The sequence below is a fragment of the Elephantulus edwardii genome, unplaced genomic scaffold, assembly GCF_000299155.1.
Source record: "Elephantulus edwardii isolate Elephantulus edwardi_28Jun2011 unplaced genomic scaffold, EleEdw1.0 scaffold00313, whole genome shotgun sequence".
NCBI classification, from domain to species: domain Eukaryota; kingdom Metazoa; phylum Chordata; class Mammalia; order Macroscelidea; family Macroscelididae; genus Elephantulus; species Elephantulus edwardii.
The window spans coordinates 1,538,009-1,551,611 of NW_006400063.1; the positions used below are offsets into that span (position 1 = coordinate 1,538,009).

General features: G+C 37.6%; 1 protein-coding gene across 2 annotated transcripts in view; it reads left to right on the forward strand.

The window, feature by feature from the left end:
• SYK (spleen tyrosine kinase) overlaps positions 1 to 13,603 on the forward strand; it is a 248,996-nt gene that overhangs the window by 76,467 nt on the left and 158,926 nt on the right. For both annotated transcript variants that reach the window (XM_006901174.1, XM_006901175.1), the window contains exon 3: positions 7,272 to 7,410. In XM_006901174.1, the coding sequence (XP_006901236.1) occupies positions 7,272 to 7,410 (139 nt within the window). The remainder of the gene's footprint in view (positions 1 to 7,271; positions 7,411 to 13,603) is intronic.

Here is a 13,603-nt window from a genome sequence, read left to right on the forward strand (position 1 = left end):
GGTACATTCAATACTCTTCTCCAGCACCACAGCTCAAAGGCGTCAATTCTCTTTCTATCCTCCCTAGTCATTGTCCAACTCTCTGATGCATAACAAGTAATTGCAAAAACCATGGCCTGTATCAGGCGCACCTTAGTCTCCAGAGAGACACCATTGCTCTTGAGTACAGCCTCCAATATAGATTACATCTCAATGTCAGGAAAACCCAGATTCTAAGATATGTAGCAAGTTATTGAAAAGACCGTGGCCTGAATCAGATTCACTTTATTTTTCAAACTGGCGTCATTGTTGTTAAGTATCCCTGACAGACAGCACACTTGCTCAAACAATTCCTCTCCTGATTGATCTCCTGACTGCTCCTACCAACTGTGTTGCTTGTGGATCTGAATAAGATGAAATAATTGATAGTTTCAATCCTTTCTATATCTATCATGATGTTGCCTCCTGGCCCTGAGTTAAGGACCTTGCTTTTTTGATACTGAAGTGTATTCTGTATCGAAGGCTGTAGTCCTTGATCTTCTGCAGAAAACATTTCAAATCATCCTCACTTTGAGCAAAGTTGTATCATCTGCATAATGTAGGTTTTTGATGAGTCTTTCTTCTTCCAGTCCTGACGCTACATTCCTCTTCATAGAGTCCAGCTTCATGAATTATTTGCCCTGCATACCAGTTGACTACATATACAGAAAGGATACAATCCTGATGTACACTATTCCTTAACCATGCAATACTGAAGGATTCTATGGACAAAATCTTGAATTATTCAGGAAAGATCAAAAGAAGATAGAGGGAATATACAAAACCAGTAAATGGAAGTAGTATCCAGAAAACACTGGCAAAAAATAAGGCTCCAAATCTCCATTTGTGCCTCAGTTCTGATTTCCTTGGGGAATATTACAACCACAACCAAAAGGATTGAGAAACTGTGTTATATTCACACAATGGAATCCTATGTAACACTCGGGAGCAACGATTTTAAAAAATACTACATGACTTGGGAGAGCATTATGTTGAGTGAACTAATTCAGTCTCATAAGGACAAATACTATGTAAGACTATTATTGTAAAAATAGAAGGATAACTAATAAAATGTGTGTGTGGGTCCAAGGGGGGAAGGGGTAGGAGCAAAGGGGTGATGATGGGGGATCACACAATTTGGTGGATGGAAGGAAGGGGTAAAGGAAATGAGAGAGATCCAACTGGGACTTAAAAAGATGAGGTAATGGTGGGCACAGTCCAATGGCGATTGATTTTATAAAACACTATGTAAGGGATTGATTGTATGAAATGTAATGTCAGTGAAGGAAAATATGAAACACACATACAACACTTACTATGTACATGAATTAAACACAATATTTATGAATAATTATATGCATACTGGTAAAAAAAAAACAAAAAAAATTTTTTTTGGCTCCAAGAATTGATGGAGTATGAATTGGCATGCTTCAATAATCAGATGCAGTCTTGGATGTGCTCATTATCCTATGCCAAGAAATTTGTAAGACAACTACCTCGGTCAGCTTACTGCAAGAGATCCATATTTGTTCCATTAAAAAAAAGAAAGAAAACCACCCATAAAGGTGATTCAATAAAATGAAGAAATTATACAACAATATCATTAAAATCACTTTTAAGTGTAATCATGCAGATGGTTATTAAAAGAAGTCTCAAACAGCACATAGACAGAAAGTGGCTAGAAATTCAAGTTGAAATCGGAAGAGGCCATAGCACAAGGAATGTCATTGCTGATGTTAGATGGATCTTGGCTGAAACAGAGAATACAAAAAAGAGTATCTAGTTGTGTTTTCTTCACTTTGCAAAGGCATTTGGCTCTGTGGATCATAAGACATTATGGATCACTTTGAGAAAAATGGGAATCCTGGAACACTTAATTGTGCCCATGAAAACTATACTTAGAAAAATAAGCAGTTGTTAAAGGAACACTGCATGATTTAACATCAGAAAATATGCGTCAAGGTTGTATCCTTTGTCCATACTTATTCAGTTTTTCATGTTGAGCAAATCATGTGCCATCAGGATCAGAGCAAGACTCATCAACAGCCTGTGTTATGCAAATCACACAATTTTGCTTACTCAAGATTAAAACAAAATACTTGCTGAAAAATAGTAAAAACTACAGCCTTCAATATAGATTATATCTCAACATCAAGACGACAAAAATCCTCACCACTGGACCAACAGGCAATATATCTTGATAGGTGGAGATAAGATTGAAGTTGTCAACAATCTTATTTTACTTGAATCCATAATCAACACCCAGCAATCAAGAAATCAAAAAGTATGTTTCATTGAGAAAATATGTTACTAAGAACCTCTGCAAAATGCCAAAGAGCAAGGATGTCAGTTTAAAGACTAAGGTGCACCTGATCCAAGCTATAGTCTTAGATCATAGCTTCCTATGCTCTGAAATTTGAACAATGAATAAAAATGACAGAACACTTGAGACCCTTGAATTGTAGTGTTGAAGAAGAGTCCAGAATACCCCATGGACAAACAAGTCTGTCTTGGATAAACTGTAACCAGTGCGCTCCTTAGAGGCAATGATAGTAAAAGTTTGTCTCTATACTTTGGGAATGTTGTTAGGAGAGCCTACTCCCTGGAAAAGACATCATACTTGCAAAAGTGAAGGGTCAGAGAAAGAGAAGAAGGTCCTTCACAAAATGAATTGACACAGTGGGGTTGAGCATATTAGAGATGGTGAGGATGGTGCAGGATAGGGTGAAATTCAGATCTGTTGTTCATGAGGTAGCTATGAGTCTCGGTCACCTTAATAGCACCCAACCATAACAAATTTGCCACTTGCTTTTCCCTGCTCAGGTAGAAATTCACCTTTTTTCTTTGTGTATTTAAATTTCAAAAGCAAATTTTGTAATTAAGATCACAAATTAGTGAGACCTTTTGGCTTTCGTGATCTTCAGATGTTCATTGAGCATGTCTGTATACTATCATCATTTACTATAAGATCTAATTGATGGTGATAAGAAACTTAGAACTAGGAAAGAAGATGTATGACCTAGTTCCATCTTAAAGAGCTAAAGTAGAATGAGAGAAATGATGTCAGTGATAAAAATTTTTTAAAAATGGGAAAGGATAGCTTGATATAGCCCAAGATTTGGACCTGCTTTCTATATTTATCTTGCTTTCATTGTGTGATAGCACATATACCTATATTTGGCCATGGTACAAAACAAAATCTCCCAGAAACAGCATTTCTTTTTTTGTCCTATGTATATAATAGAGCTGCCATTTCTCCCGAGTAGGATCCTTGACATTTTACCTACACTGACCTACATGATATATCTGTCTCCTCATCCCTGATTTTTGCCTTTGAAAAGCTGCAGTTGTGGAACTGTTTCTGACTGAGGGCAAGAGAGCGGTCTTTCAGACAATATCTAGAATTCAGCTTTGGTTAATAGGGGAAGGTAAACCCTTTTCTGTCTCAGGCCCCTCTGTGCACAGTGAACACCATCCTGTATACTCTGCCTATAACCTTTCTTCCTCAATCCTCTCTGAGCTATCCACCCACCCCACCCCCCATTTCAACAATCTCTCTGCTACCCTGCCAACAGAAATGGGAGCCTAGTGGGCTGGAATTGCCTTCTCCTGTTTGCAACTTTACAACCTCTGGAAAGCCTCCTCTCAACTCACACTTCCTCTGAGCCACCGGGTCACAGTAGGGTGAAAAGGGCAAAAATCTTTGGAGACTATGAGTAGACAGTTTACCACAATAGGAGGCAGGCTTGACTTTTCCCTGCCCTCCCACCTCTTCTCACTCAGAGAACTTCTTACTATTTTTCATTTCTGTTAACATACTTCCTTAAAAACAATCATTGAGGAAAAAATTATGCTAGACTTTCTATGACCAAGAAGACTTTGAATGATGCAAATGATTAACACATACAACTACTAAGCAAAAAGATAGGCTGGAGCAATGATTTTGTAAATCACTACCTAACTTGGGAAGGACTGGAGAGCGTTATGCTAACTAGCTCAGCCTTATAAGGACAAATCCTGTATAAGATCATTATTGTAGAAATAGAGAACTAGTAAAATGTGTATGAGGATCTAAGGGGGATGGCGGTAATCTTGGGGTTGCATGGTTTGATGAGAAGAATGGGACTGGGTTGGGGAGGTCAGGGGATCTTGTGTGAGGGACAATGTATATGAACTTTGTAGGTAAAATTTTTAAAAAAAATTAATTGCAAGGAAAAAGAAAAGATAGGCTAAAGATTGGTAATTTAAGACACCCAGAGGAACAGCAAAATAAAAAAACTGGAATCTACTTATGAAAAATTCCATGGAGTACACTTCCACTTTGGCATACATCTTCACCATGAGTCAGAATTGACAAAAGGGCAACGAGTTAAATGGAGTCCTAAATAAGTGGAGGTCAATTGAACACAAGGCAGTTAAACAACAACTGGAAGGTCTGCCTTTTCCCCTTCCCCCCTTTCAGGTGGTCTGCAGTGGAGAAACCTTGGCAGGAGTGCTCCTGAGTAACAGGAAGTAGCAGGGGGTGGAGGAACACATCAGCCTCCAAACCAGTTTTATCCATCTGTTAAAATAGCCCACCTAGGAACTGCCTGCAGCCAATAGATATCACAGTTACTGGCCATTAATCTTCACTCAGCTTTCTGGTCTTTGCCACTTAAAGATGCTGGGTTTGTGGGTTTCCCTTTTCTGCCTTCATTTCCTGCCAGCTGCACACTCATGTCTGGTCACTTTTCCTGCCAACTCTTTGTGGCTATAGGCTAAACATTGTTAGGCTTTAAAGAGTGCCCACCAGTATCTGCCAGCATCTAGTTGTTGTACCAGACTACAGACAAAGAAGAAATTATCCACAATTTATTTGCTCACTCAGTAGCCAGTAAATACTGAGATTGCTTAGACCACCATATAAAATGCTGCTTTAAACACCCCAGCATACTTTCTGGGATGTAAAGTATACAGGTTTTATATACCTGAGTATGGAATTGCTGATTCACAGGATATTTACAGTATATGTTTAATTTTAGTAGATAATTACAAATTGTTTATGAGAGTATATTAATTAATCTCCATTTTAATTGACAGTATGTTAGGATTCTTGCTCCCTTTGGTCTCAACACTTAGCATTATTAGTCTTTTTAAGCTTTTTAATCTAAGAGATATGACCAGTGTGTTTTTAAATAGGAGGCCGAAAACAATCAATTCACTCCCAATGGCTAATAAACATTGCACCTTAAGTCTCACCTGAAACAGAGATCAAACCTTTGTAGAAACAGGCAGTGATGCTTCATAGTTTTTATTTCTCTTGATATCTAGCAAGATCAATTACATCATATTTTCCTTTCTCCTTTATCATATTTGATCTCCTGCTTCAGTTTTAATAATAAAATACCAATCAGTATCCAAGGTAAGATGAAATAGTAGAGATGGGACATAAATTTAGGAAACAAAATTTGGGTCCCTTTTATTACATCTAGGCCCTGAGATAGTAGAGATGGAAAAACTCTGAATCAAGGAAAAGAACATTTTGATATAACCTTTGGTATAGACCTTAATGTAATTCTCATAAAATCAGTTTTACAGTATATACAAATTAGTAAATACTTTAACATTTGTATAGTTCTTTGTACTTCCAAATTATTCTGCTTATTCAGCAGTTATGTCATAAGTAAAGTAAGTCCTGTATTATATTTCCTCTCTGATTCAGCTCTCATTCTCATTGTTGTCAAGTCTGGCACTGCCTCAGCTGACTCTCCATTGAGTTTCTGAGACTACTTTATATATATATAAGAAAAGTTCATTTCTTTCTGTTATTCATTTATTTGCAGTTTACCAGCAACCAGCACATTTAACTGATTGTGAAAAGAGCAACTCAACGTTTCTGGGTTCTAAACATTTGGATAGGTTGGGGAAAAGATGCTGTTTCCACAGTACAGAAGGTTCCAGAAGTAGGCACTTGCAAAGGCCAGGAAAGGTATGGATATGTGTCTCTCTACCTCACAGAGTGGGGCATGGAGAGAACCCATCTACCACATGACTTGAGAGGAGAAAAAAACCAGCCCAAATCCAATTTATTGGTAAAACAAAATTTCAGCTTCACATATCACAGTTCAGATCCCAATTCGTAGGTTTACATTTTGAAATACATAAACATGGCAGGGAAAGGAAAGTATAGCTTGGTCTGGTTTCAAAGTCCATTAAATGCTATGGAAGAACGCATTAGAAACTTTCTTGAAACCTCAAGTCCCCTAATATTTGAACTCTTTTCTATACACTACTGTTCCTTTGGGCCATTGTTTGTTAGTTCTGGGCCTCATTTTCCTGATTTCAGAAAACACAGATGGTTTCTGAGACCCTTGTGGATAACACTTTCTTCTATCTAAGGATTCTTTCTTTTTATAAGAAAGGAAATTTTTTTCTTTTTTTATTGTTATTATTCATTTCAATGAACATTTAGAGAGATTTTGGATTTCTAATATCTAATGATTCTTAAGGCTTCAGTTATTGAGAGGGTAATGATGACTGAGTCAATAAACTGGGAGGGGGTTTGTTTACACTTTTTTTGTCTTTGCAGCCCTGCCTAGAGAGCTGTTTCCTTAAGTCCTACATGCTTTGACTAGATTGTCTCATAAATCTTCTGTGCATTCATTCATCTGCTTGTGGTCTCAGTCTTAACTCCTCAGGATATGAGTAAGGATAACCTCCTCTCTGGCCAACAAACTTTTGCTTAAGAGTCCTTCACTCGTAAACAGTTAACTTGCTTAACTACCAAACAAAAGATGTAAGCTGGAATCCAACCACAAGTGCCTCAGAAGAAGGGCCTGGTAATCTCAAAAATAAGCCATTACTTTCAGTTGCATTTCTGTGGTTCTGCTCTGATGCACATGGAATTACCATAAGTTGGAATCAACTCCATTTAACTAGGATTTCCGCGCCCTCCCCCCCAAACACTCCAAAACTCAAAAACTCGTTTCTGTTAAGTCAGAACTAACTCATAGCTATGGTTCTCCCAATCTCCAACCTGTCACACACTATCTGAGTCTTAAACTAGCCAAAAGTTTCAAAGCTGAAAGATGGATTTTTATGGGCATATTGTACAGAAACCTCAACTGTCGTGTCCTTTTTAAGGGGCTGGTCTTTTCTCTGGAGTAAAGATCTGGCAGTATCTCCTGACCATCTACCAGCCTGGCCAGAATTCTTTCCTGGACTTCTGCGCACTGAGCATCAAAGCAAAGGTAATTGGAATATTTATTTTTCAGGATTCGAGCCCGAGACAACAACGGATCCTTTGCCCTCTGTCTCCTGCATGAAGGGAAGGTGCTGCATTATCGCATCGATAAAGACAAAACTGGCAAACTCTCCATCCCTGATGGGAAGAAGTTTGACACACTTTGGCAGGTACACGTCAGTCATGTTAATACCTGAGAGAGGTTGGTGAAGTGGTGCGTGGGTTTATGATGAAAGAAACCTATGGCCTGACAGAAATGTACTCCTCGGCAGTCCTCAAGGCCTGTTCAGTTAGAGACTGCTTTACAACTTCTGAGTGACTTATGAGCACTGATGTTTGAGAAGCACAGATCTAGGGATCATCCTATTAGACAAAGAATATTAAAGAATCCTCCTTTTGTCAAAGCTACTCCATTCTCAGCACCACAGTGATGCAAATGATTGAGGGCTGCATTCAGCTTGATCACAGGGAACATAGGGTTTTGGTTTTAGGACAATAGAAACCCTTTTTTTTTCTCTTTAAGATATTCTACTAGAACACAGAATGTAAACTAAATGTAAGTAGTGGTAGTTAAAGACTAGCAAAACAGTTTGGTTGTTTTTTTCTATTATGAGAGGCTGGATGGAGTAGATAGGCTTCCATGACATAGTCTTTAAGGAATTTCACTATTAGCCTAATGGCAGCTGGTTTGAACCCACAAGAAGTTACATGAAAGAAAAATGGGCACTCTCCTCCCATGAAATTTACAGCCTCCGAAAACCCACTGAAGGATCAGCTATGAGTTGGCTCTAACTCAACAGCAGTAAATTTGAGTGAGAATGTCACCTCCACATTTTTTTTAATTGTGATTTGAATGAAGATTTACAAAGCATACTTTTTGGTTGTTTTCAATCAGTATCATGCATAATTTATGCAATATGAATCATGATATATGCAATGTCTGGCATTCATTCATTCCACATTGTCCTTCCCTTCATGTATCCTAAGAAATGTTTATTGTCTATCAATTAATTTTTTAACTCCTCCCCCCATTCCTCTCAACCTGGTAACCATACTAGCTTGATTTTTCTCTCTATTTAAACTTTTCTCTACTTTTTTTATAATAGTGACTTTACATGGTATTTTCCTTTTGTGACTGACTTAATTAATTGACTCAGCATAATTTTCTGAGACTTATCCATGTTGTATAGCGTTTCACGAATTCTTCATTGTTTTTTAATGTTGTATAGTACACCATTGTGTAAATGTGCCGTAATTTCTCCATTCTTTCATTGATGGGCACTCAGATTATTTCTATTTTTGTGAACAAAACTGCAATAAAATGGGAGTGCACATATCTGCTTGGGTCACAGCTTTTGTTTCTTATTGGAAGAGCTAGATCAAATAGTACTTCTATTTTTGACTTTTTAAGGAAATACCAAACTGATTCCCATAGTGGTTTTACCATTTTACGTTCCTGTCAACAGTGTAAGAGTTGGGGATTGGGGGATGTGTGTGGGGGGATTATGTACCAATGAGGGAGTTTTTCTTTTGCGTTTGAAGGAGAGGAGCAAACGGGGGGGGGGGGGGGCAGGGAGAGGGGTGCAACAATGAATGAATGGAATTCCAAAATCTCTGTAGACGTTCACTGAAATGAAAAATAAAGAAATTAAATTTTAAAAAATTTAAACATATGAAGATTGACATTCTAGACCAGTGAACTGAGAATAAGTGTGAGTCACTTTGAATCAGGCAATCACATAGCCAACTATTCAGGCAATGAAAAACTTAAGAAGAATGGCGTTGTTTTCATAGTTAAAAAGATAATTTCAAGATCTATCCCTATGTACAATACTGTGAGTGAGTGACAAGATACTATACACACAAACACACACACACACACACACACCACACACACACACGGAAGACCTCTTAATGTGGCTATTATTCAAATATACGCACCACCAACTAAAGCCAAAGAAGAAGAGTTTGAGAATTTCTACAAACTTTTGTAGTCCAAAATGGACCAAACATGCAGTCAAGATCCAGTAGTAATTATAGGGATCTGGAATGCAAAGGTTGGAAACAATGAGGAAGGAATGGTAGTAGGAATGTATGAAATTATTGAAGAAATGAGGCTGGAGATTGAAGATTGAGTTTTGTATCCTCAGTGATTTATTTGTAACAATTACCATTTAAAAAAAACAGTGACTTTACACATGGGCTTCATCTAATGGACTACTGAAGAATCTGGCTGATTATATTTGTGCAAAGAATTGTTGGGAAAGCATAATATTTGCAGTCAAAACCAGACCAGATGTTGATTGTTGAACAGATCATCAATTACACATAAACAAATTTTAATTAAAACTGAAAACACAAGATCCAAAATATGACTATTTGTCTGTGCCAGTTGAATTTAAGAATCATCTCAAGAACAAGTTTGAGGCATTGAACATCAATGATCAAAGACCACAGGATATGTGGGAAAATATAAAAGTATCATCCATGAGGATAGCAACAGATCATTACAAAGAAGTAGGAAGAAGAAAAAACCAAAATGGATGTCAGAAAAGACCATGAAAATTACCTTGGTAAATCAAGAAGCCAAAACAAATGGAAGGGATGACAAAGTAAAAGAACTGAAAAGATTTCAAAGGTAGCTCAAGAGGATAAAGCAAAATATTATGACAAGATGTGCAAAGAGCTAAAGTCAGAAAATAAAAAGAGAAGAACTCTCTCGGCATTTCTCAGGCTGAAGAAACTGAAGAACAAAGTTAAGCTGCAAGTTGCAATACTGAAAGATGTGATGGATATAATGTTTAACAGTCCACGAGCAGCAAAAGAAGATAGACCAAATACACTGTCAGAAAGTGTCAGCTGATGAAGAAAAATTCCACAAAATACTATATGAACAAAAGCCAATAAGAAGAAAGATGAATAATTTAAAAGTGATATATGATAGGTATTATGGTTATCACAAGAGTCCAAAATTAAGGTTGCATAGTGGAGTGTACTTGGGGTGGTGGCAGGGGTGCAGGGGTATTATAAACCAAAGAAAGAATTTTTCTTTTACTTTTCAAAGAGAGGAGTGAACTGGGGAGGGGGAGTAGGGCTGGGCAGGGAGAAAAGTGCAACAATGAATGAATGGAAATCCAAAATCTCTGTAAATGTCCATTAACATTAATAAAATAAAATTTTAAAAAAAGAAAAGAAAAAGAGTTCCCATCTCACCATTCCTCAACATCATTTGTTGTTTGCAGTCCTTGTTGAACTTCTTCATTGTTTCTAGAATGAGATGATATTTTGTTATTGTTTTGATTTACTTCTAAGAGTTAGTAATCTTGAGCATTTCTCATGTGTTTATAGACCACAGAAATTTCTTTGTTGAAGGATCTTTTCATATTTTCTGCCCATTTTGTAATTGGATTGTTTGTATTTTTCTTATTGAGGTGTTGGGGTTTTCTATACATATTGGAAATGAACCTCTTGTTAGATGTAACATTGCCAGATATATTTCCTAATCTATAAAAGAGGGAGCTCTGGTGGTTTAATGGCAGAAGTTGCACTATAGTCCCAAAGACACGTTTCAGATCTACTGGCTGCTCCATGTGAGAAGAATAGACAATCTCCTTCTGTGTGATTTACTGCCTCTGAAAACCTGATGAAGGGTCAATTCTGACTCTATTGTACCCAACAAAAACAACCTGTATAATATACTTTCTATCACTAGTTATGCGTCAGAGAGTTGGACAATGACTAGGGAGGATAGAAGGAGAATTGATTCCTTTGAGCTGTGGTGCTGGAGAAGAGTATTGAATGTGCCATGGACTGCTAAGAAAACAAACAGGTTCATCCTGGAGAGGGTTAAACTGGGTGGCTCCTTGGAGGCAAGGATTCTGAGGCTTCGTCTGACATACTTTGGACATGTTGTAAGGAGGGACCGGTCCTTGGAGAGGATGCTTGGGAGGATGGAGGGACAGTGCAGGAGAGGAAGGCCCTCTATGAGGTGGATTGATTCAGTGACTGGGGTAATCAAGATGGATGTATCAGACACAGTGCAATTGGCACAGGACAGAGCAGAGTTTTAGGCTGTTGTACATGGGGTCGCTATGAGTCTCAAGTGACTCAACGGCACATAATGACAACAACTCTTTTTTGAGAAATTTTTTATGAGCATAATAACTTAATTTTTTAAAAGTCTCATTCATCCATTTTATACTCTTCCACTTGTACATTTTTAGCTATACTTGATATCTACTTAAGCCATAGATTAGGGCTTCTTAGTTTGTGTTTTTCTCTAGTAATCTTATGGCTTTTGATTTTGTTCCTAGATCTTTGATTCATATTGAGTTAGTTTTGTATGTAATGTGAAATATGAATCTTATTTCAGCTAGATATAGATTGTACAGGTGTGGAGATAGAATACAACCCTGATGCATTCCTTTCTCAATTCCAAACTATGCAGTGCTCACTGCTCTGTTTGCACAACAGCATCCTGATCCAATGCTTTGGGATTTCCATTCTTCTCAATGTCAGGCACAACTTGTTGTGAGCCATGAGCCACATAGTCAATTGCCTTTGCATAGTCAATAAAGACCAAATAGACATTCTCCTGGTATTCCTTATGTTACGCCAGGATCCATCTTACCTCAGCAATGATATCCATGGTGCCACAGTCTCGTCTAAATCTCAGTTGAACTTCTGGCAGTTCCCTGTCTATGTGCTGTTCCAGCCATTTCTGAATGATCTTCAGCAGTATTTTGCTTGCATGTGATTTCAATGATATTGTTCAGTAGTTTCCCCATTAAGTTGAATCAATCTTCTTGAGAAGAGGAACAATTATGTACCTCTTCCAATCTATTGGCCACACAGCCATCCTCCAAATTCCTGGCATTGACTGGTGAGTGCATCCAAGGCTGCATCTATTGATTGAAACAAGTCAATTGATATCTCATCAATTTCTTGGGACTTATTTTTTTGGCAGTGCCTTCAATGCAGCTCTTACTTCCTCTTTCATTATTATTGACTCCTGTTCATATGGTATTTCCTGAAATTTTACACTGTCAATCAGTTCTTTCTGGCACAGTGATTCTGTATATTCTCTCCATCTTCTTTTGATGCTTTCTTGGTCATTCAATATATTACCCATAGCATCTTTCAGTATTGTGACACAAAGCTTAAATTTGATTTTCAGTTTTTTCAGCTTGAGAAATGCTGAGCAAATTCTTTCCTTTTTATTCTCCAATTCCAGCTCTCTGTATATTCCATTATAATACTTTGCTTTGTCCTCTCAGGCTGCCCTTTGAAGTCATCTGTTCAGCCCTTTCACTTTGACATATTTTCTTTTAGATTTGGTTTCTCGATGCTCCAGTGCAATATTTAGAGTCCCTTCTGCCATCCATTTTGATTTTTTTTTCCCTTTGGAGGCAAGAATGATGAGGTTTTGCCTCACATACTTTGGACATATTGCTAGGAGGTGCTATTCCTTGGCGAGGGACATGATGCTGGGAAAGGGTTGGTGAAAGAGAGGAAGACCCTCAAACAGGTGGATTGACACAGTAACTGCTGCAATGGGCTCTTGTATGTCAGGAAGTCTTAGGATGGTACAGGACAGGACAGGGTTCCAATCTTTTGTTCACAAGGTCGCTATGGGTCATACACCTAACAACAATAACAGATAGCCAGTTTTGCAACAGCATTTGTTAATGAGGTAATTGTTGCCCCATTTCATGAGTTTCATCCCCTTGTAAAAGATCAGTTGACCATATATGGATGGATTGATGGATTGTTCTTTATTTTATTCCTTTTATCTGTGTGGCTCTTGCTTTACGAGTGCCATGTTGTTTTGATTACTGTGGTGTGTAGTAGGTTTAGAGATCAGACAGTATCCTTCAGAAGAGCTTTGCTTATCTGAAGTCTCTTTCACTTTCATATAAAGTAGGGGAGGGTTTGTTTTCCCCATTTCCATATAAAGTTGATAATTGGGTGGGGTTTTTTTTCTATCTCTTTGAAGAAGGATGTTGGAATCTGAATTAGTATTGCATTGAACCTATAGATTGCTTTTAGTATTGTCATTTTCACAATGCTAAGTCTCCCTATGGTTGAGTATGGTATAGTCTTCCATTTCTTTAGGTCTCTTTTTATTTCTTATAGTAGTGTTCTGTAATTTTATCAATGAAATAGAGAACAGAAACATCATAGATTATCAGCAAGACTAGGAGTTAGGTTTTTTAAAGGATTAATAAAATGGTTAAACCACTGGCTGGCAAACCTTACAAAAGAAAAGAAAGTGAAGACAGAAATAATTCACACATAAATTAAATGGGCAACCTTGCAACAGAACCAACTGAAATAAAAAGGATAGTAACAGAAGGAAGAACT